Genomic DNA, 20,557 nt, shown 5'->3' on the forward strand with positions numbered 1-20,557 from the left:
GGTCACTGCTGAAGGGCTGGCCATGAATTCAGGGAAGGCAACAGCTAAATTTGAACTGGGGGATTCCATGTTTGTCACATGAGGACCAATGTGGAAGCTCAAAGCCCCTCCGGCAGCTTGTAAAAAAAAACAAATCTTTCTTGGCTGAGGCTGGCTTTATTTAAATACTGTTACGTTTTATCCCAGTGAAGGACCTCAAACTACTTGTAGTGGTTAAGAGCAGCGGCTTCTAATCTCATGAGCCGGGTTTGATTCCTTGTTCCTCCACGTGCAGCCAATTTGGGAGGGGAAAAGAACATTGGGTTAGTCACAGTCCTGATAGTGCTGTTCTCACAGAGCAGCTCTCTCAGAACTCTCCTACTAGTAGTAATAGTAGTACTAGTAGTAATAGTAGTAGTAGTACAAGCAGTGTATGTTTGGGGGAAGGGCTGTGGCTCAGGGAAAGAGCCTCATTTTTGCACGCAGAAGGTCGCAGGTTCAGTCCCCATCATCTCCAGGTAAAAGGACCAGGATGGGAAAGACCTCTGCTTGAGACCCTGGACGGCTGCTGCCAGCCTGAGTCGACAACACCGACCTTCATGGATCACACCCTCATGATTCCGCAGAAGGCAGCTTCGTGTGTCATCTATGAATCAGGAAAGGAAACCAGACAGCATGACTACCAGTGTGCAATCTACTGCCTTAGGCTTAGAGCATATGATCCTTTGGCAACCCGCCCCCCATTGTTAGAAGCTTTGTCTCCCTTACAAAATAATGTCATGTCCGAGCAGAAGTGACAGCCTCCCTCCCCAGCCAGCCTTCTGCTCCTGCATCCTGGGCCATCTCTCCCTGCTCCAACCGGAGGACGCAAGATGGATTGTCGCTTCCTTTCAAGGGGTGTCTGCACGGTAAGGCATTTCTGCACTTGGCTCCAGCCGAAATCCCCTGGTTTCCTCGTGCTTAGACTGGGGCAATTGTGCCTAGGATCGCACATAAGTCCTAGAGAGAGTGGCAGAACTCAAGTCAGTTGACCGTCTTGTTCCTTGAGTCTCTGTTGCAACTGAACCAAAACAGGGTCCCCTGGGGAGGCACTACCACCCAAATCCCTGGAGGTCTCCCATCCAAATACTAGGCAGGGTCAACCCTGCTCTGGGAGAGAGCCTTAACAGAGCCAAAAAATGCTAACTACAGAGAAGTGTTCCAACCCGACTGCTTTGGAGGGTGGCCATGTACCTTGCTGAAATCCCTCCCTTCCACCCCCCCCCCCCCAATCGCCAGGTATTTTCCAACAATGTCGGAACGATTTTCGCTCACTTGAATGGAATCTTCCTGCCTTTATATCATCCGAAATTCCTGGAATGTTGATGTAAAGCGCCCTGAGCCTGCGGGGAAAGCGGTCTATAAATGCAATCAAGCGGTCAACTCAGGCAAGCCCCCGAACCAATCACCCAACGCCTGACCCGCGCGCAAACAGGGCGCAAACCTGCTCGGGGGAGGCCAGGGACTCGCGCAGGGCTGCGGAAGGCGGCCGGGCGTGCGCGCGAGTTGCGCGTTGCGCGTTGCGCGACCCTGTGCGCTGCGGGTCTCTCTCCGCTTACGCGGAGCTTCCGTCCGGACCGGCGACGGCTCCTCCTCGGCCGGGAAAGGCGAGTCCTTGGCCCCTGACCAGCCTTCCCGCAGACAATTCGAGGAAGCCTGCCGGTGGAAGGGGCGGGAGGACAGCCAGGATCTGCCGGGAAAGGAAGCGAGGGCGGGCGCAGCCCCCGCCCCCGGAGTACTTTCCCTTTCACTTTCAGACTTGGGGCTCGGAGACTTTCGCCCCGACGCCCCTTCGCTCGCCGCGGCCGGCAGCGCCCCGGAGGGAGGGAGGGAGGGAGGGTGAGAAGAAGCCAGCCCTGCAGAGTAGGCCTGTCCGGCCGCGGCGGATTTGGAAGCCCCTCGCAGCCGCGCCTCCGCGCCTCCGCGCCATGGGCCGGGTGAGTGGCACCTGCCTGCCTGCCTGCTTGCCCGCGACCGCCTCTCAACGCCCGGGAATTGGGGGTTGGCGATGGGTGGGGTTGTAGCCCGAGGGGTGAGGGTGGGGAGGTGACGGCCACTTCCCTCCCTCGGACGCCAGGCCCAGGGAGGACCGGGGACCCCCCGGAGTGACAGCTCCCCTCCAGGAGACAGAGGCCAGTTCCCCTGAGGAGGGAGGATGTCAGCCTCCAGGGTGGACCTGGGGAACCCCTGGAACGACAGGGATTTGTTCTCCTGGGGGAAACGGAGAGGGGGGACTCTGTGGACTAGGGCTGCTCCCCCCCACCCCAGTTACCTGCAGGGGATGGGACAGGTAAGGTAGCCAGAGGACGGAGCGTACAAAGCATCCCTTTTCTCCAGGGGAATTTCTCCTGGTATTCTGGAGATGAGCTGTAATCCCAGGCCCAAACTGGAGGCTGGCACCCCTACTTTGCACCCCACTGACGTCCCTGTCCTCTCCGGGCTCCACCCCCAAACCCCAAGGAGTTTCCCGATCTGCACCTGGCACCCTGTTCCCCAAGGGGGACCTGGCAAGTCGGCTCAGAGGTGAAATTCTCCTGCCCTTTCTGTTTCCCTTCCCTGATTTCCCTGGCTCTAGTAATGGGTTTCCTTCTGTGCTGAAGAACTCTGGCTGTCCAGCCCTTGGTCAACATGATATGTCGGCTGTTGGCTGAGCCGAGTAACCTGAGAGAAGGATCGGGAGCCTATTTTAACTTATGCGGCTTAAATGGTGCTCAAGTTGTTCTGAAATTCAAAAATAACAAAGTGTTTTATTTAACGTACAGCAGAAATGTGAGTGGAAATCAGGGGTTGAAATTTCTGACGGAAACTAGTAGATGTGCAGACTTTAGTTGTTACAGTTTTGGGAAGCTAATGGGAATCTCTTAAGCTTTTCACAGGGACTTGAATCCATTTGATTCACTAAATGTCACCTGGTAGGCAATAAATAGATTAGATTTTTTTGTTTTGTTTTGACAGTTCTAGGAAGGAGGGAGTAGATTGCATCAGATTCTTGGATTACAGCAGGATCCAAAGGGCTGGTTCATGCTGATTGTATAAAACGCAGCAATTGAAACTCCCCCAAGTTTCAAGAACAAATTCGCCTAGGGCAGAGAGATTTATGTCCAAGAAACACAATTTCACAGCCCTGCGAGGTGTTGAATTTTAACCTCTATCCACAATGGGGAAAAAAACAACACCATTGTTCAGTTGTCATAAGGGATTTAGAAACATTAATCTTTTGTCAGGTTTTGCTTTCTTTCTTTTTGTCGTGGTGGAAACTTGTGGTTTGAGTGAAGGGGAAGTCAGAGATGTTTCTCAGCCTGTGCAAACTTGAGTGGCCTATGGCTACCTAAAGGTCATGAGCCCCTATTGGTTAGTACCTGTGACACCTGCGGTGACACCCCTTCCGCTCCATGCCAACACAATTTTAAAAAATACTCAGAGGCAGATGGAGATTGTGACCAAGGGTATCCAGAAGATCGTAACTCGGACCCAGATCTGTCCATGAAGATAGATTCAGGTGGGTCGCCGTGTTGGCCAGAAGCAGCAGAACAAAGGTCTTGTGGCATTTTTAAGACCTACATGGATTCAAGATATAAGTTTTGACGAAGAAGAACAGCTGGGTTCTTATACCCTGCTTTTCACTACCCAAAGGAATCTCAAAGCGGCTTACAAAAGCCTACCTTGCAAGGTCGGTGAGGCTGAGAGAGCTCAAAGAGAACTCTGTCTGGCCCAAGGTAAACCCAGCCGGCTTCATGTAAAGGAGGAGTGGGGAATCAAACCCGATTCTCCAGATCAGAGCCCACCGCACTTAACCACTACGCCACTCGTTCATGCACACGAGAGCTTGCACCTTGAGTAACACTTCCTCGGTCTTAAAAGGAGCCGCCGGACTCAAGATTTTATCCTACTAGTAACAGCGGCTCTTGCTGCCTCTTTAAACACTAATATATCAGGAACTTTCCTATTTCCCCCTTTAATTTTTTTTTTGAAAGCTGCATTCCTGCTCTTCAGCGAACCATTTCCACGAAGAGGGGAGAAAAATCTCCCCACTCCTCAGTTTCATTTCCTGTTTTTTGACAGCAGAGCAAAGAGACAACAGGGCACTTCTGGGGCTTGGCTGCTAAAGGACGCCATGGCACAGCTGTCCTTTTCCCAGTATCCGATTACTGCGGCAGTATCCGATCCTGTGACTTCAGGGAAAGGTGCTGGGAGTGCGGGGTGGGGTGGGGGGCTGTTCTTTGCTGGAGCTGTGGTTGCGATTCTTACTTCCATAAAACTGTGACACAGGGAGGGTGAAATGACCATTTCCCTCGTGATCCAGGGCGCTCCCTCCTCTTCTTTGCCCTCCTCCTCTGTCGGAGGAAGTTTCCACAATTGCATTCCGAATTCTGAGCAAGGGACATATCTCATTCCCCAAATATCGGGATGGCCAGGAGGCCAAAATCTCCCCCCAGTGCAAAGGCACAAACTGGACTGCCTCTAGGGATTACGAAGACCAGGCTGAGAGATGCATGTCCTGCCAGATTTCTCCTTGGCCCGCCAGAATACAATCCCTTCCCCGCTCCAGTCTCCCAGGACCCTGGACTGCTTCTTACTTCAGACTCATTACACTTTGGGAACTTCCGGCATGAGACACAGCGCTGACTCAAAAGTATCTTGGGAGGTGCAGCTGTGAGTGATATTCCTTGGGGCAAGCATAAGTTATTTCATATATGGCTAGTGCAGCCTCTCTCAACTTTTATCCCATTGAGAAACCCCTGAAACATTCTCCAGGCTGCAGGAGAGGCGCGATTGTGCAGAATGTGGCTGGGAAACAGAGCTGTGGACACGCCCACCTGGGGCCCCTCCCCTCCTCTCAACCCCTCCAGGCCCATCTTTGGCCATCTGGGGAGGGGTGGGTGGGACATATCACCCAAGGAATGCTTTCAGTGTTTTTCAAAAATATATTTAAATTGATTCATTCACCTGGGAAACCCTCCCAGGAGTGTCAAGACACCCCAGGGCTTCACGAAACCCTGGCTGAGAAAGCCTGAGCTGTAGTTACGTCAGTTTGTGGGCAAAAGGGCAGCGGTGCAAGACTAAAATTTCCCCATTTGACACACAAAAACCCGTGAAGCTGCCTTCTATTGAATCAGACCATCAAGGTCTTTCATATCACCGACTGCCTGGTCCTTTAAACCAGACGTGGTGGGGGTTGAACCTGGCGCCCTCGGTATGCCATGCAGATGCTCTGCCACTGACCCATACCCCTTTCTCCACTCACCGTGGTCCTGATCTGCCCCAGCCTGGCAGCTGTTTCGAAAGAAAACAACGGGCGACCCGGCTAGGAGAAAAGCAGCCAAGGGGTAGGGTGGGGTGGGGTGGGGTGGTGGGCTTAATTCAGAGTAGGCAAACTGCTGGGAAGGTGAGGATCCTGCAGCCCCCCCCCTTGCCCCCAACACTCCCCTCCTCTGCTCCACTCATAATTCATCTGTTTTTGGAGAAATCCTTGTTGGTCTTAAAGGTGCCACTGCAGTCTGATTTTGTTTTGTTGCGCTGCTTCAGGCCAACACGGTGAGCCACCTGAATCTGTTTTTGCTGTGTTTGAATGCATCTATAGCAAGCAGGAAGCACACTTCATGCGTGATCCCACACAGGGGGCTCTAAGGCACAGAAATTGATGCCACCGCCAGATCCCTGCATCCTTCATGCGCCCTGAGATTCTTGTTGATTTTCTGGGCAGTCCACCCGCCCTGCGCTTGTTTGCCTTCCGGTGTTTCCTTTTCGGTCTCCTCCTTTCCTTCTCTGGATGGGTTTCAGGCTCCATCTTGTGGAAGACGACAGAGAAGTACAGGCTACTCTGAAAGCATTGTGGCATGCCGTAACCTTTTACCGTTGTCCGTTAATATCCTTACGTGTCAGACTGCTTTTTCCACGAGCAATTGTCGTTCACCCTACCCAATTAGAAGAAGGAGGGTTGGTTCTTATATGCCGCTTTTCTCAATCCGAAGGAGTCTCAAAGCGGCTTACAGTCGCCTTCCCTTCCCTCTCCCCACCACAAACTCCCTGTGAGGGAGATGAGGCTGAGAGAGCCCTGATATTACAGCTCAGTCAGAACAGCTTTATCAGGGCTGAGGCGAGCCCCAGGTCACCCAGCTGGCTGCATGTGGGTGAGCGCGGAATCTTATATGCCGCTTTTTCTCTACCCGAAGGAGTCTCAAAGCGGCTGACGGTCGCCTTCCCTTTCCTCTCCCCACAACAGATACCTGCGAGGTAGGGGAGGCTGAGAGAGCTCTGACAAAACTGCTGTTCTAGAACAGCTCTGTGACTCTGAGCTGGCCACGGCCCCAACCAAGTTTCTTTCCTCTCTTCTCTTTCGACAGATTATTGCCAGCATAATCCTGTCCATTCAACTGCTCTCCTTGGAAGCGTGCCTCGACGGAGAGTACGAAATTAACGGAGAGTGCTGCCCGATGTGCGGTCCAGGTACGTTAGCCTGGGTGCCCCTCTTGCTCTCCACCCCATATCAGACTCCGCCAAGAGAGACGCTTCCGCCGACAGCTGCTTCTCCCTCGCTCCCTTCAGCTTCAGTCTAAAATGCTGGTCTGCTTTTGGACCCAGATAACCCTTCTGAGCCTCTTGTGGTGCAGAGTGGTAAGGCAGCAGACATGCAGTCTGAAAGCTCTGCCCATGAGGCTGGGAGTTCAATCCCAGCAGCCGGCTCAAGGTCGACTCAGCCTTCCATCCTTCCGAGGTCGGTAAAATGAGTACCCAGCTTGCTGGGGGGTAAACGGTCATGACTGGGGAAGGCACTGGCAAATCACCAAGTATTGAGTCTGCCGTGAAAACGCTAGAGGGCGTCACCCCAAGGGTCAGACATGACCTGGTGCTTGCACAGGGGATACCTTTACCTTTAACCCTTCTACAGGTTTCTTCCAGCCAGGTAGGAAAGCTCACCTTTCCCAAGTTTCTTGAGACGGCAATACGAAGCTCATGATTATTCCGGTTAGAAACGAATAAATGAAATCAGGACAAAAATGACCATTCATGTTATGAAGAAAAGCAGAGAGACAAAAATGTTCATGTATCCCCCACATGCAGCCAGCAGGTTGACCTTGGGCTCGCCACAGCACTGATAAAGCTGTTTTGACCGAGCAGGAATATCAGGGCTCTCTCAGCCTCACCCACCTCACAGGGTGTCTGTTGTGGGGAGAGGGAAGGGAAGGCGACTGTAAGCCGCTTTGAGCCTCCTTCGGGTAGAAAAACGCAGCATATAAAAACAAACTCTTCTTCAGTAATCTCAGGGCTGTCTCAGCCTCACCTCCCTCACAGGGTGTCTGTTGTGGGGAGAGGAAAGGGAAGGCGACTGTAAGCCGCTTTGAGCCTCCTTCGGGTAGGGAAAAGTGGCATATAAGAACCAACTCTTCTTCTTCTTCTGAATCTCTTGCAGGGTATAGGGTGTCCAGAGTTTGCACCTCTTCTTCCAGCACCAGCTGCCTCCCCTGTATCGAGGGGACATTCATGGACCACCCTCATGGGCTGACCAGTTGCTTCAGATGTCGAAACTGCGATTCAGGTAAGGCTAATAGAAGGTAAGGGAGGTACGTGTCCTGAATCGAAATTTTCTGTGCCTTCTGGTTGGGTAAACAGAGAAAGGGGGTTGTGCTTTAACGAAACCAGAAATCATAGAAGATCCACAGATCTTCGAGAGGAACCGCGGGCTATGACCATGGAGCATTCTTGGAAATCCCCCTCTCCAAGGGGAGGAGAAGGCGTCCATTGAGAGCTAGCTTTGCGTGGTGGCGGCTTCTAATCTGGAGAACCAGGTTTAATTCCCCACTCTTCCTCCACACACAGCCAGCTGGATGACCTTGGACCAGTCTCAGAGCTCTCTCAGGTGTCTGTTGTGGGGAGAGGATTGTCAGTCACGTTGGGACTTCTTCGGGTAGTAAAAAGCAGAGTAACAAACCCCCAGCTCTCCTCCTCCTCCTCCCTCCTCCTCCTGATCCAAAATGGCACCAGAGCCATTTGTGCAATCCCTCATGCCAAAATGGCGGATGTTCCTGAGAGGTCCTACCAAACATTTCCCAGCATGGGTGAGGGGGACGAGAACCATTTAGAAGCGTTCTGGAAGCGTTCGGTGGATGAACACACAACTCAGTGGATGCATGCCAATATGGTGGCCCAGCTCTTGCGCTCGCCTCTGTAGAAGGAATGACCTGAACCTCTCCCCACAAAATTGGAGCTAATTAGTCAAGTGGGAAAGATAGTTTTCTGATCGGGGTATGTTCCCACCAGGAACCTGGTTGACCAGCTCCTAGCATGCTGACAATGGGGTACCGGGACCAATAGTTGGACATGGACAGCTTGGAAGGCATTGAAAAGCGTCTCTTTGTGCTTTCCAGGATCCAACCTGATTGTGAAAGAAAAATGCACTTACACCAAGAATGCAGTGTGTTCCTGTGCTGCAGGTTACTACTGCATACATTTTACCGGTGACGACTGTGACACGTGCCAAAAACACTCTGTCGCCCCGCCTGGTTATAGGGTGACGCAGATTGGTAAGACTCACATAATTTTGACCTCTGTATCCCAGGGATTTTCTGCATTCTCCTTTTCCTGGCTGGTAAGCTCCGGTGTCTTCTTTCCCCCTTCTGGCATGTGTAGGGCTTCCTCTGCTGGTTGATTTGAAATTGCAGTGAGGTCCGTTTGGCAGAGCTCTGTGCAGATTGAAACGGCAGATTTTTATGTCGGATGATGTGATGCAATATTGAATTGACCACTAGAGGGGGCAAAACACACATTGAACAGAAGAAAGCGCCTGAAGAAACAGAGAAGGCCGGAAAATGAGAATTTGGAAAAACCCATAATAAGACGGATGTGTCCTTGAGGAAATCCAACTGTTTTCATATCATTCCCTCCTGCATAAGATTATTTCTATATCTATCTATCGATCTATCGATCTATCGATCTATCGATCTATCGATCGATCGACCGACCGACCGACCTACCTACCTACCTACCTACCTACCTACCTACCTACCTACCTACCTACCTACCTACCCAATATATCTATGATAGGCCCCTTCTATCAAACTGTGCAGTTACCTCCAGCTTTCGTTAACACAATGTATACCATTTACTTTATTTTAGTTTTTTATATACCATTTATTTTGATAGCAACCTATTATTTTTATTTTCTAGACCAGGGCTCCCTGATCTGTTTGATCACGTGGGCCCCTTTGGGATTTCAATACAGCATGCTGCGCAGAGCCACAAAATGGCTGTTGCCGAAGGAGGAGCCACCCACAAAATGGATGCCACAGTGAAACTCCTTGTGTTGTGGCAGCGTTGCTCCTGAAGCAACATATTTTAAAAATCCACCAATCAAATATCTGGTGCCCAATCAGAAGGCATGCCTGGCAAAAGGCCCAAATGACCCCGCCTACTTTCTAAAAAACATTGGGCAGGGACCAGGAAAAGTGTCAAATGGCATCACGGTGCCTACGGGCGCTAAGTTGGGGACCCTGTTCTAAACAGAGTCACATTTCTTGACTTTTCTTCTCCTAGGCACAGAAACCACTGATACCCAGTATGAGCCTTGTCCATTTGGCTCCTTTTCAACAGAAGCAATGTCCTTCCTCTGCCAACCGTGGACCAAGTAAGCTGTTTTTATCGTGGCTTCTGCAGTGCTGCTTGGTGATCGCCTTAATTTCCACCTTAACCATTTCACACCTGCGTTGTTACTGATGGCGAAATGTAGACGTCCCAGAAGTGAACTCAGCCATGATGGCCAAATTTCATTTCCTTGAGGCCTCCATACCGGGAATAAAATGACTATAATACGCCAGTGGAGAACTTCCAGTCAACGGAACAAGCTGGGAAGGATCTAATGTTCTCTTCATCAGTGCTGGAATGTTTAGTAGGGCCATCTTCTGACGAATGCACTTAGTGGATGAATCACATGATTAATCATATGAGTTTTGATCGACTGATTGGATCTGTTTAGATTATATTGTCTCAGAAGAGAGAAGAAAGAATGCCTCTTCTTAGATAAGAAGAAAAGAAAGAATTCCTCTTCTTAGAAGCTATCTACCCACCATGGGTTTAAGTTGTATACCTTACCATTTAAATAAAAATATCCATTGTGGTGTGTGTGTGTGGGGGGGGGGGGGAGCATTCCCTCTTAGCTGATAAGTGCATTTGCCATAGTTGGCACTTTATCAGAAGAGGCATTCCTTGCTGTGTTAGAGAAGGGAATGCCTCTTGTAGTAAGAGGTATATTGCTGATGGTTTTAAAAACATGCTTTCCAATTGATGGAGGACATCTATCCGTACCATCATGCAACATAATTTCAGCTGGTCTTGTGGAACAATACATGGTTCTAAGCCCCAGTTTAGTATTACTGTGCCATTGTTTTTGCTGTGTCCAGTATAATGTTGGCCAGCCAGAGGTGAATTTTGAACCAGGGACTGGTTAATTGCTGCTTTTGCTAGCTGATGGCCCACATCAATGCAAGAGCACATAGAACGGCACAATCCTGCCTGTAATTCATCATTTCTTTTCATCTTCCTTTCAGCTGCAGCACATTAGGCAGAAAGGAAGAAAAAGCTGGAACGTCAACTTCTGATGCAGTTTGCAAAAAAACACATGTAGATCATGAACTCGCCATTATAATCCCTAGTCTCTTAGTTCTTTTCTTTGCACTCGCACTAATTTTATTCATCTGGAGAAGAAAGAGGAAGCCTCAAATCACAGGTGAGTGGGTGAACCAGCAGTCTCTTGCCTGCCTTTTGATACCGCTCTGCAGCTCAGGTTTTCCAACAAAGACGAAAGGAACACCTTGTTCCAATTTCTACCCTCTCTCAGATGGCCAACTACTGAGGTTTATTTGATATGAAGGGATCCTCATTTCTCAGCACAGAGACCCCAAATTTCTGCAGCGTTTATTAGCATTTGGAGGCAGTAGATTAAAAAAAAACTAAACCCTATCTAGATGTCTATTCCCCAGCTATGCCCCTGCCTGCGGATAGCTGCAGATGGGGGCCACACATGCACAGAACAGGTTGTTTCTGCAAACTTGGGTGACCTCCTAAGTAGACAGAAAAATCCGAAATCTACAAAAGAAAACCCTGAATCATGGGAGTGTGTGTGTTTAAATCCCACCCCCCCCAAGTAAAACAGTATTCTCTGTGCATGCCCAAATGCTCTTTGCTACATAGCTTTTGCATGTTGAGATATCCCTGGGGCCGATCCAGCAGAATCAGCAGAGAAGGCCTGGAGGCCATCGTTGAGGCGTTTCTGGACTCTTGCTCAACCTCCGAGCCATGGCTTTCCCTGAGCACTGTGCATAGGATGAACCTGCTTGTCTCTGCCTCAAGGTGCCCTTAACGCTGGCCTCGAATATAGCGCTCCAGTCCCAAATGTAGATTCAGTTGCGTTACGAAGGTCAGTGGGAAGTTCATTTTTTTTCAAAAAGGCTCTCTCTTTTTCTGTTTGCAGTTGCTGATAAGCAAGAGGTGAGTCCTTGCGATCCGCTGTTTGTTTTTCTCCTCTCTCCCTGTTTCCTCCTCTCTCTCCCGCCACCTGTCTGGTGCAGCTGTGTGGCAGAAGCCCGGTAGAACGTGTGTTCAGTGTGAGTTGTGAGGCCCTCCTCCTTTATGGGATGTGCAGTTCTGTGAGAAGGGCTGGGGATCTGTAATGGGGAATTCACAGTCCCCGGCAAGCTGCAATCTCCAGAAGCCTTTGACAGAAACCAGTCTGTTGATAGTACACATGAGGGGGCTGCAGCCTCTTTGAGATTACGGACACTTTACGAATTGTGGCATTGGCTCGTTGAGGCAGCTAGAAAATGGCTGCTGCAGGAGGTGGAGCCAGCTACAAAATGGTTGCCCCGGTTTACTTCCAGCCACACAGCGAAGAGCTTTGTGTTGTGCTGACGTCTTTTCTTCTGCTTAACACCTGAGAATGCCCTTGGAATGAAAGTCAGGAAGCACAGAGAACGGTGGCTTTTGAACCACCACACTGGGGACTCCTGCTGTGAACAGAGCCGTTCCCTGTTCAGTCAGGGGGATTAGGATCCGTTTGAAGGGAGGCTGTTTTGACAAATCCTCCGAATTTAAACAACAACAACAACAACAACAACAGGAATGAGTTCCAATTTCTCTTTCTTGCTGCTTCAGTCCAGTTCGCTGTCTGTTTCCCATGCATGAAACTTTTCTCTTGTGCATTGTGCGCATCGTTTGATGCACCCATGCACTGCTAAATCCGTTCTATGCTTTGTAGGCCTTCATGATGGACATGGTGCCTTTAAATACCATATTAAAAACTATTCAGCACAAAATGACAATACGAACGGTGTTAGAAAGCCAAGACCGAAAAACAGACTACCCCAAATGATTGGTGGGGAAAATAGTGAAATGGGAAAAGGCATTAAATCGAGAACGTTTGTTCATCCCTCCTAACGTAAAAATTAGGCAGTATGGTGTAGTGCAGGGGTAGTCAAACTGCGGCCCTCCAGATGTCCATGGACTACAATTCCCAGGAGCCCCTGCCAGCAGTGTAGTGGCTTAAAGAGTGGTGACTTCTCATCTGGCAAGCTGAGTTTGATTCTCCGTTCCTCCACATGCAGCCAGCTGGGTGACCTTCGGCTAGTCACAGCCCTGTAAGAGCTGTTCTCACAGAGCTGTCCTGTCAGATCCCTCTGCCCCTATGTGGGGAGAGGAAGGGAAGGCGATGTTAGGCTGCTTTGAGACTCCTTGGGGCAGTGCAAAGTGGGGTACAAAAACCAACTCTTCTTCTTCCTCTATTACTTAATTTATTCAATATAACATATTGGGGGGGGGGCTTGTTTTCAAAGGAAGCACAAGAGAACCCTTTCCTCCCGGTGTCCGACACTAACATGGTAGAACCTATCCAGGAGACAACTCAAAATGGCGGAGAGCCGACATACCAAACTGCTTACCAAACTGCCCTGCAGCTTTGAGGAGAAGCGTGGCACTTTTTGGAATAACCCTCTGAAAGGAAGCCTTCTTCCGTGTCCTGCTCTGAGCCCGAGAACAGCGTTCAAGAGATGAGGTTTGCTTTCCTCTGGACTAAACAGAAACAACGGCCAGCATTCCGGGCCCGCGTGTCAAGATCCACGGAGCTGGGGAAATCATGTGACTTTTTCGTACTCCAGGTGGGTTTGGTCTCGGTGCAGTGGCGGCGGGAGCACAGAAACGGCGTGAGGCCGGCGGTGGGTCATCGTAGGGCAGGAAGGAAAGACGGCAAAACAGAGCTTCCGACACCCAAGAGATGCACTACAAACACCCCCCAACCGAACTCGATCTGGGGAAAGGGAGTTGGTTTTATAAATACCCAACATAGCAACTGGTTAGACCAGTGGTTCTCAGCCTGGGGGTCGGGACCCCTTTGGGGGTCGAATGACCCTTTCACAGGGGTTGTGGCAGGGCGAGCATCTTGGCAGGGGGGGGGTGGTAGAGAACCACTACTGTTGCTGCCCCTCCTGAAGGCGCCTGCCAATTTATATACAATTTATAACCAATTTATATACGATCATGAGCAATGGATCTTCACGCCATTGGTCAGTTTCGGTTTAATTTCTGTGAAAGAACCCTTGCATCATTTTATGGTTGGGGGTCACCACCACAGGAGGAACTGGATTAAAGGGTCGTGGCATTAGGAAGGTGGAGAACCACTGATTTAAGACAGTTTCTAAATCTGTCGTTACTTTCGAGGGATTCTCAGTCTCCAAGGGCAGCCCTACGATAGAGCGATAGGGTTGATCTCGAGAGAACCCGCATGGTATAGCAATTAAGAGCAGCGCCTTCTCATCCGGAGAACCGGGTTTGATTCCCCGCTCCTCCACATGCAGCCAGCCGGGCGACCTTGGGACAGTCGCATTTTTCTTAGAGCTGTTCTCACAGAGCAGTTCTCTTTAGCCCCACCCACCTCCCAGGGTGCCTGTTGTGGGGAGAGGAAGAGAAAGGTATGTTTGTAAGCCACCTTGGAGCTCGTTCAGAGAACGAAAAATGGGTTATAAAAAAAAAGAGCTCTTTATTTTTCCCTTTATTTAAGGTTCTAGCCCTCAAGTTGGAGAGAAATGCTGGAAAGACAGAATCTTGGGCCTGAGTGTATTTGGGGAACAGGATTTCAGGACTGAACGCTGCTTAGCTTCTTGTCTTCCTCTCCAACTCCTAGTTTGCAAATGAAAAAAAAAAATGAAACCAAGCATCCTATTGGTTTCAGTTAACACAGAAGCTCCTTGTTTCACTTTAACGGGGAGTTGTGGGTCTGGCACCGGCTCAAGATTCCCATTGCTGCCCCAGCCATAGAGAGGTGCTGGGTTTGGTGCAATCCCCAACACTTCAGGACCTCCAGAAGAGTCAAGATGAATTTCCGTTAGCCAGTTCTCTCTCTCTCTCTTTATAGCGCATGTGTATTTCAAGAAGTGTGCATGCACACGACAACTCAAACCAGAATAAAAATGCTGCTGGACAAGATAATTGTTTTGCTGCCTCCAGACCATCCAGGTGACCCACAGTCTCTTTCTCCATGCATGTCAGGGGAGCATTTGTCATTCGCGTCATTTTAAGAGTCAACGCAAGTACGTTCATCCAAGAACTATTGAAACCCTCTAGATGACCTCAGGAAGGACACCACCTGAAGTTTTGTAAGAGGCCTTGTAATTTCTAGGTTCAATTCCATAAACACAAAACAGAATTTCCTTGGCTTGTTATCTTGGTGGTTTCAGGTGGAAACGGCATTTGGGAAACAGGAAAGCAACATTTCGCGTGGCCTGTATTGGGTTAATGTCAACATATAGCTCCTACATGTTGGTGAGCAAAACTAATCCCAAATGTGCCTGCAGAATCCATGAAAGTTGTCTGCCTCTTCATTCCCCCCCCCCTCTCTCTCTTTGCCATCAAGAGACCACCAGCTTAGGGCAACCCTGCATAGCAACCTCAGTCTTCCTTGGCGGTCTTCCATCCATGCAATAACCAGGGCTGCCCCGTTTAGCATCCCGCAGCTGATGAGACTGGGCCAGCTTGGACTATCCAAGTAAAGTTAAATTGGTTGTGCAGATAAATGTCGTGATCCCTCCCCCCCCCAATTGATTCAGGCATGAACTTTGCCCTTTCGAGGAAGAATGGTGGTTACAAAGGTCCAAGCTGCCTTTTGTAGGTTCCTCTCACTGTTAATTATTAGCTCAGGGCTGTTCATTACAATTTAATAGCATTTGGCGAGTCTGCCACTTTGCAGCATAACATAGAAAATTAGAAGCAGCGATGAAGATTACCTGCATGGTGTGGTGGCTAAGATTGGGAAGTCCTGGGTTCAAATCCCAGTTCTGTCATGAAGCTTCCTCTGTCACCTTGGGCCAACCCCTTTCTCAGCTTCACCTGCCTCACGGTGGGCATGCCGTTCTCAAATTGATACCGTAACTGTCGTTTAGGTGATACCGAATCTCTAAGAAATGTTCTGTTCGAACCTCCCAGGTATAATAAGGCGAGATGGAAATGGAGTAAGCCTTTGATGCCGCAGTGAGCCAAATCCTCAGCAGATATCCTCGTTTCTAACTTACTAGCGGATTCAAGAGTAGAAAATGGACTCTTTTTAGCTAACTTTAGGTTATGAGTGTTCTGCTTTTGTAGCATATGTATTAGCCCTGTCTGGTCTGAATTCTTTCCCATATTCCCAGTTATGTTTGATAAATGCCACTCGGAAGGAAGGAAGGAAGGAAGGAACAGACAGAAGGAAGGAAGGAAGGAACAGATGGAAGGAAGGAAAGAAAGAAAGAGAGAAAGAGAGAGAGAAAGAAAGAGAGAGAGAAAGAGAAAGAAACTCTAAGAGGCTGCACAGAGTCTGAGTATTAATACCAGATTGGATAGGCTGGATCATAAAGAACAAACAATTTCAGGAAATCAAATGCTCCAACCCAGAAGGGAACAGAGGAGGAGAAAGAAAAAAACCCAGGAACAATCAATGCATTTTAGATTCTTTTTTACAGCAGTAGCTGATAAGCTTACAAAACAGCTTACCCTAGGAGATGCCAAGACAATTTGCGACCTTTTCACAACAGAGAATTCATCACAATACATGTTGTCGGGATTATGGCAGAACACTGAATGTTTGTTTGTCTAGGTCTGTGGCACCAAGCACGCACCAAAAGGTAAGCGAGAGCAAAACTTCACCAAGCCTGGCACAATTGTGTGACCTCCCACCATTTTTGCACGGAGGTTGTGCACAAGCATCCTGCGAGAGCCAATTCACATTCAACTCCTGGAAAGATGGTTGCAGAGAAAGAAAAGTACCCAAGCTAAAAGGGCAGAGGGTTGTAAAATCATATAGGATGGGGAGAAAGTAGATTAGAGAGGAGGAAAACCCTCTCTGCCATAATAGGACTTTTCTGCATTGTTATTTTCCTTGCTTGTAAGTTCCTTTTTCTGCAGCGGGGTGGTGGTTGCTGTTCCCTTCTAGCGAACGCTTCAATATCACGCCAGTTTATTTCCGGCACTTCTCCCTGCAGATTGAAACTGAATGTTTCTATACCAGAGATAAACCAGTGTAATATCAAATCAGCCACCAGAGGGGGCAAGACATATGGAACGGGAAAAAAGGAAACCCTAAAGCAACAACTCCCAAGTGAGGAAAATGAGGACACCGAAAAGCCCATAGTGATCAGCGAGAGGACAAAAGAAAACATTTTTTTAACGCAACTGAGGCGTGGGAAGCCTTGCTACAAAGTGTACTGATGGCCCCTCTTTTGGGGATCAGACAAATTCATGAAGCTCATTCATTGCTCTTTTTATTTCTTGACTTCCACTTGCAGCTGACTCCTGGTGACCCTGTTGCTTTTGCAACGCAAGAGATGTTTGCCTCTGAACACCATGGCCTGCACGTGCCATGGGAGGTAGCAGCCCAGGATTCCTTAGTGTCGCCCATACAGGGCTGACTCTACTCAGTTTCTGAGACCTGATGAGATCAAGCTATCCAGGTTGGGCAGCTGAAATGAGCCAGAGTTATAAAACAGAACCTCCGTGGTCAGAGGTAATGTACCTCTGCCTACTGGATTCCGGGAACATGGAATGGGGTGGAGGAAGAACTGTTGCCGGTCTAATCCGGCAAGGCTCTTTGTGCTTTGTGCAGATTGGCTTTGCACAGGCAGCCGAGACGGGTCGATAGATCCCGACTTCAGACAAAGACGAACTCAGTAAGGGATGGGGAAAAAAAACCCTCAAAAGAGGGATTTTTTTTTTCAAATTGCAAAAAATTAAAACTCGCTGAAAAATAGAACAGTCTCTCTTTTTTTTTTCTTAAATAGCTAGTCTTTAAAACCCTGATGTGTCTTAATAACAGTCGATGTCTTTAGAAACAGTCTGGTTTTCCTTCTTCTGAAGCATTCGGTCGCTTTCCGCACAGGTGATTTTTTAGGATGCTGGTCCGTTCGAACAACCAGAATGAAAACCGCCCTTTGTCCTGTTGAGGCCGTAATAGCTGCACTGTTAACCTTGGCTGCGACTCAACCAGGGGAGGGGGAAAAAAAATTAAAAACCAACAGGCACGTCATTGGCAAAATCCAAACGAGTCCAGAGTTTCGGACCGAGGAAGCCTGAGGGTGATTCTCGAGTCCCTTGGGCTACCAGACCCTGCACTTCTCTGCCGGGTGCATGGCCGTGCCCCCTTTGCAGCGAAATGCTTCCGAAAAAGCTTCGAAGTTCTGTAAGGACCCCATCACCCTGGGAGAGGAACGAGAAGCAAAGAAATGTCTCAGAAAGGATATCGGACAGCAAGAAAATTGGACAGCTAAAGAAGTTTCACGCTTCCACTTGGCAGGAAAGTCATCGCAAAGGTTTCTCAAATAATGTGTGGGGTGGAAAAACAACAGTTCCCTCCGTCTTAGAGTCACTTAACATCATCAATGGGTGGCATCCCTTTATGTGTGTGTGTGTGTTGTCTTCCTGCCCACAATGCCGTTAGTGCAGTCTGATACTCATGGCAACCTGTGCTGGCTGAATTTTTACTGAGCAGTTTGCCCCAGGAACGGACAAGGGTGCCAAAGAAATGCCTTCCTTCTCCTTAGTTTTGCTTTTGAATATCTAACCCTGTAAAATCCTTTGGCCACCTCATGAGAAGGAAGGACTCCCTGGAGAAGAGCCTAATGCTGGGAGCGATCGAGGGCAAAAGAAGAAGGGAACGACAGAGAACGAGGTGGCTGGATGGAGTCACTGAAGCAGTCGGTGTGAGCTTAAATGGACTCCGGGGAATGGGAGAGGGCAGGAAGGCCTGGAGGATCCTTGTCCATGGGGTCGCGATGGGTCGCTTGCACACTGTTCTGTGTTATTCCAGTTGTTCTTCGTAAAAGAACGCATAAAGCCTGATGTGTCACTGGATGGCAAAGTCATGAAACTTGTTTTGACCATATGCCATCCAACTCATTCTCATAACCGCATGGGAAGTAGGCATGGCGGAATGGGGGAAGGAGTCTCTAGCTCACCTGTACTTCAGTGGACTATGGACATCAGTCTTGATGGACTGGCTTGCATATTCAGGCCTGTAGGAACCGCACCAGACCTGGAGGGAGAGCATGAGCTTAGTTTGCATGAGTCCAAAAGCATCCCAGGTAGACAGAAACGTCCATGATGGACCAATCAAGCCAAACGCACACCTGGATTCTAAGGATATAGATCTTAAAGACCTGTCCGCCTGGACAGGAAATGGGGCTTAGAAGGAGAAGCCAGAGAAACAGCAGGACATAATAAAAGGAGACACTGCCCCAATATACCACCTGAGCGAAATTGAGGAAGAAGAGTTGTTCGTGAGTCAGATCCAACCCAGGCAAACTTGGCTCCTTTCCTTCTCTTTCAACCCATTTTAGGTAAGCCTGTTGAAAACAAAGCCAAGGAAGTATCACCTGACAATGAAAAATGACCTTTTTGTGTGTTCCCTCTAGATGGGGCATGGCGACCTCCTGGAATCTCCGGATGACAGAGAGCAGTTCCCCTGAAGAAAGTGGGCTACAATTACCATGAGCCCCCGCCAGTGGGCCATGCTGGCAGAGGCTCCTGGGAACTGTAGTCCATGGACATCTCGGAAGCCGCAGTTTGGCCAACCCTGCTCCGGAGGCTAAGGTCTCTCCGCCCTCCAAACCCTCCCCAGACTCCACCCCAAATCTCCAGGTCTCTCCCAACCCAGATTTGGCACCCCGCTCTCCAAGGAGCCTGTCTGGGGGTTTGGTTTAGGTTGCCAAGACAACCACAATCGCTCTCAGCACTAAACCTTTCAGAGAGGAAAGCAGGGAGTTTGGTTCGCTCTTTTCCCGGCGTTCTCTTCCTTCTCTGCTCCTCAAGCGGCAGATTATCACCCCCCGCAATGTCAAATCCATTACCTGGGGCTGCTGTGCGTTTAATTGTCCAATTTGCTTTTTAGGGGCCAGAGCTATTACTGGAAAGGATTTAATGCGTTTTGGCGCCAGTTCCTTCTGAACGCTTCCCCTTTCGCTGGAGTTGACTCTCCGCCTCTCCCAAATCAAAGAAATCGACTACATTTGAAAATAATTGTCAGTGTTTGCTCAGACTCTTTATATCAAGGTCAGGGTTATATCCTTGGGCCTCCTTTCCTTATCTTTCAGGGAAAGAAAGCTTGAAAAGCAGACACACCCTGCACCAGGGGTAGTCAAACTGCGTCCCTCCAGATGTCCGTGGACTACAAGTCCCATGAGCCCCTGCCAGCGTTTGCTGGCAGGGGCTCATGGGAATTGTAGTCCATGAACATCTGGAGGGAACCAGTTTGACTACCCCTACTCCCAGGACCATGGCCTCTCATTCCAGATTCTGGCAATAACTGATGTTATCTCAAGGCTGCCAGGACCCACTAGGGGGGGTAGGGCCAGATGCAAGCTGGGAAACTCCTGGACAGGGAGTTCAGCTGGGTACAATGCCAGAGACTCCATCCTCCGAAGCCTCCATTTCCTCCAAGGGAACTGATCTCTGTTGTCTGGAGATGAGCTGTCATTCCTGCGGATCCCCTGGTCCCACCTGGAGGCTGGCAGCCCTGTGCTAACTCCTGCTGCCATCTCCGAAGGAAAACACCAACACAGGAACTCCGTTACCTTGTAGGCCTGGCGAACGCCTCCGTTGTCAGCTATGTTTTCTCCAAGCGTGCTGATTCCACTGACCTATGGCAGAAAATACGCGTTGATTCCCCACACAAAGCACATCTTCCCTGTTCCCTCCGTTTACTGTGCCCTGTTTTCATTCTGTCCCATTGTTTTTAAAATTTTGTCCCAAAGCCAAAACAAGCCGGAAGGGACCGAACTCACGTTTTGTCCCCCCGCCAGCTCCCATGTGTAGTTCCCGTACTGGTAGATCATACAGCGAGACTGGTCCTTGAAATGCATCGCGGAAAAGTTGCTCCACCAGTCAAACATGTTGCCGTCTTTGTCAAAATTCCTGCCTGTTTGGGTGGGCGGGGAGGAAACAGATCAGCAGGAGGAACCACTTCACTGGGAGAGTCCACACAGAACTGGTTGTACGTGGCCATGCAGCCCAAGCTTGCCAGGTGTGCTATGGCAAG

General features: G+C 49.5%; 2 protein-coding genes across 5 annotated transcripts in view; one reads left to right on the plus strand and one right to left on the minus strand.

Moving 5' to 3' along the window:
- Window positions 1-1,444: 1,444 nt before the first annotated feature.
- On the plus strand, window positions 1,445-14,708 carry TNFRSF14 (TNF receptor superfamily member 14). The gene is made up of 8 exons (XM_077312800.1): window positions 1,445-1,955; window positions 6,363-6,465; window positions 7,430-7,555; window positions 8,385-8,540; window positions 9,550-9,640; window positions 10,560-10,738; window positions 11,483-11,499; window positions 12,840-14,708. Exons 1-8 carry the CDS (start codon window positions 1,947-1,949, stop codon window positions 12,963-12,965), a joined length of 807 nt encoding a protein of 268 aa, XP_077168915.1. The 5' UTR covers window positions 1,445-1,946; the 3' UTR covers window positions 12,966-14,708.
- A 1,260-nt stretch (window positions 14,709-15,968) lies between these two features.
- The window catches only part of MMEL1 (membrane metalloendopeptidase like 1), a 31,950-nt gene continuing 27,361 nt past the window's right edge, over window positions 15,969-20,557 (minus strand). For all 4 annotated transcript variants that reach the window (XM_077312797.1, XM_077312798.1, XM_077312796.1 and 1 more), the window contains exons 19-23: window positions 20,304-20,437; window positions 20,094-20,159; window positions 18,771-18,866; window positions 18,480-18,556; window positions 15,969-17,721 (exon numbers count right to left, since the gene is read on the minus strand). In XM_077312797.1, the coding sequence (XP_077168912.1) occupies window positions 17,622-17,721; window positions 18,480-18,556; window positions 18,771-18,866; window positions 20,094-20,159; window positions 20,304-20,437 (473 nt within the window). In that variant the 3' untranslated portion in view covers window positions 15,969-17,621. The remainder of the gene's footprint in view (window positions 17,722-18,479; window positions 18,557-18,770; window positions 18,867-20,093; window positions 20,160-20,303; window positions 20,438-20,557) is intronic.

The sequence above is a fragment of the Paroedura picta genome, chromosome 15, assembly GCF_049243985.1.
Source record: "Paroedura picta isolate Pp20150507F chromosome 15, Ppicta_v3.0, whole genome shotgun sequence".
In the NCBI taxonomy this organism is placed as follows: Eukaryota; Metazoa; Chordata; class Lepidosauria; order Squamata; family Gekkonidae; genus Paroedura; species Paroedura picta.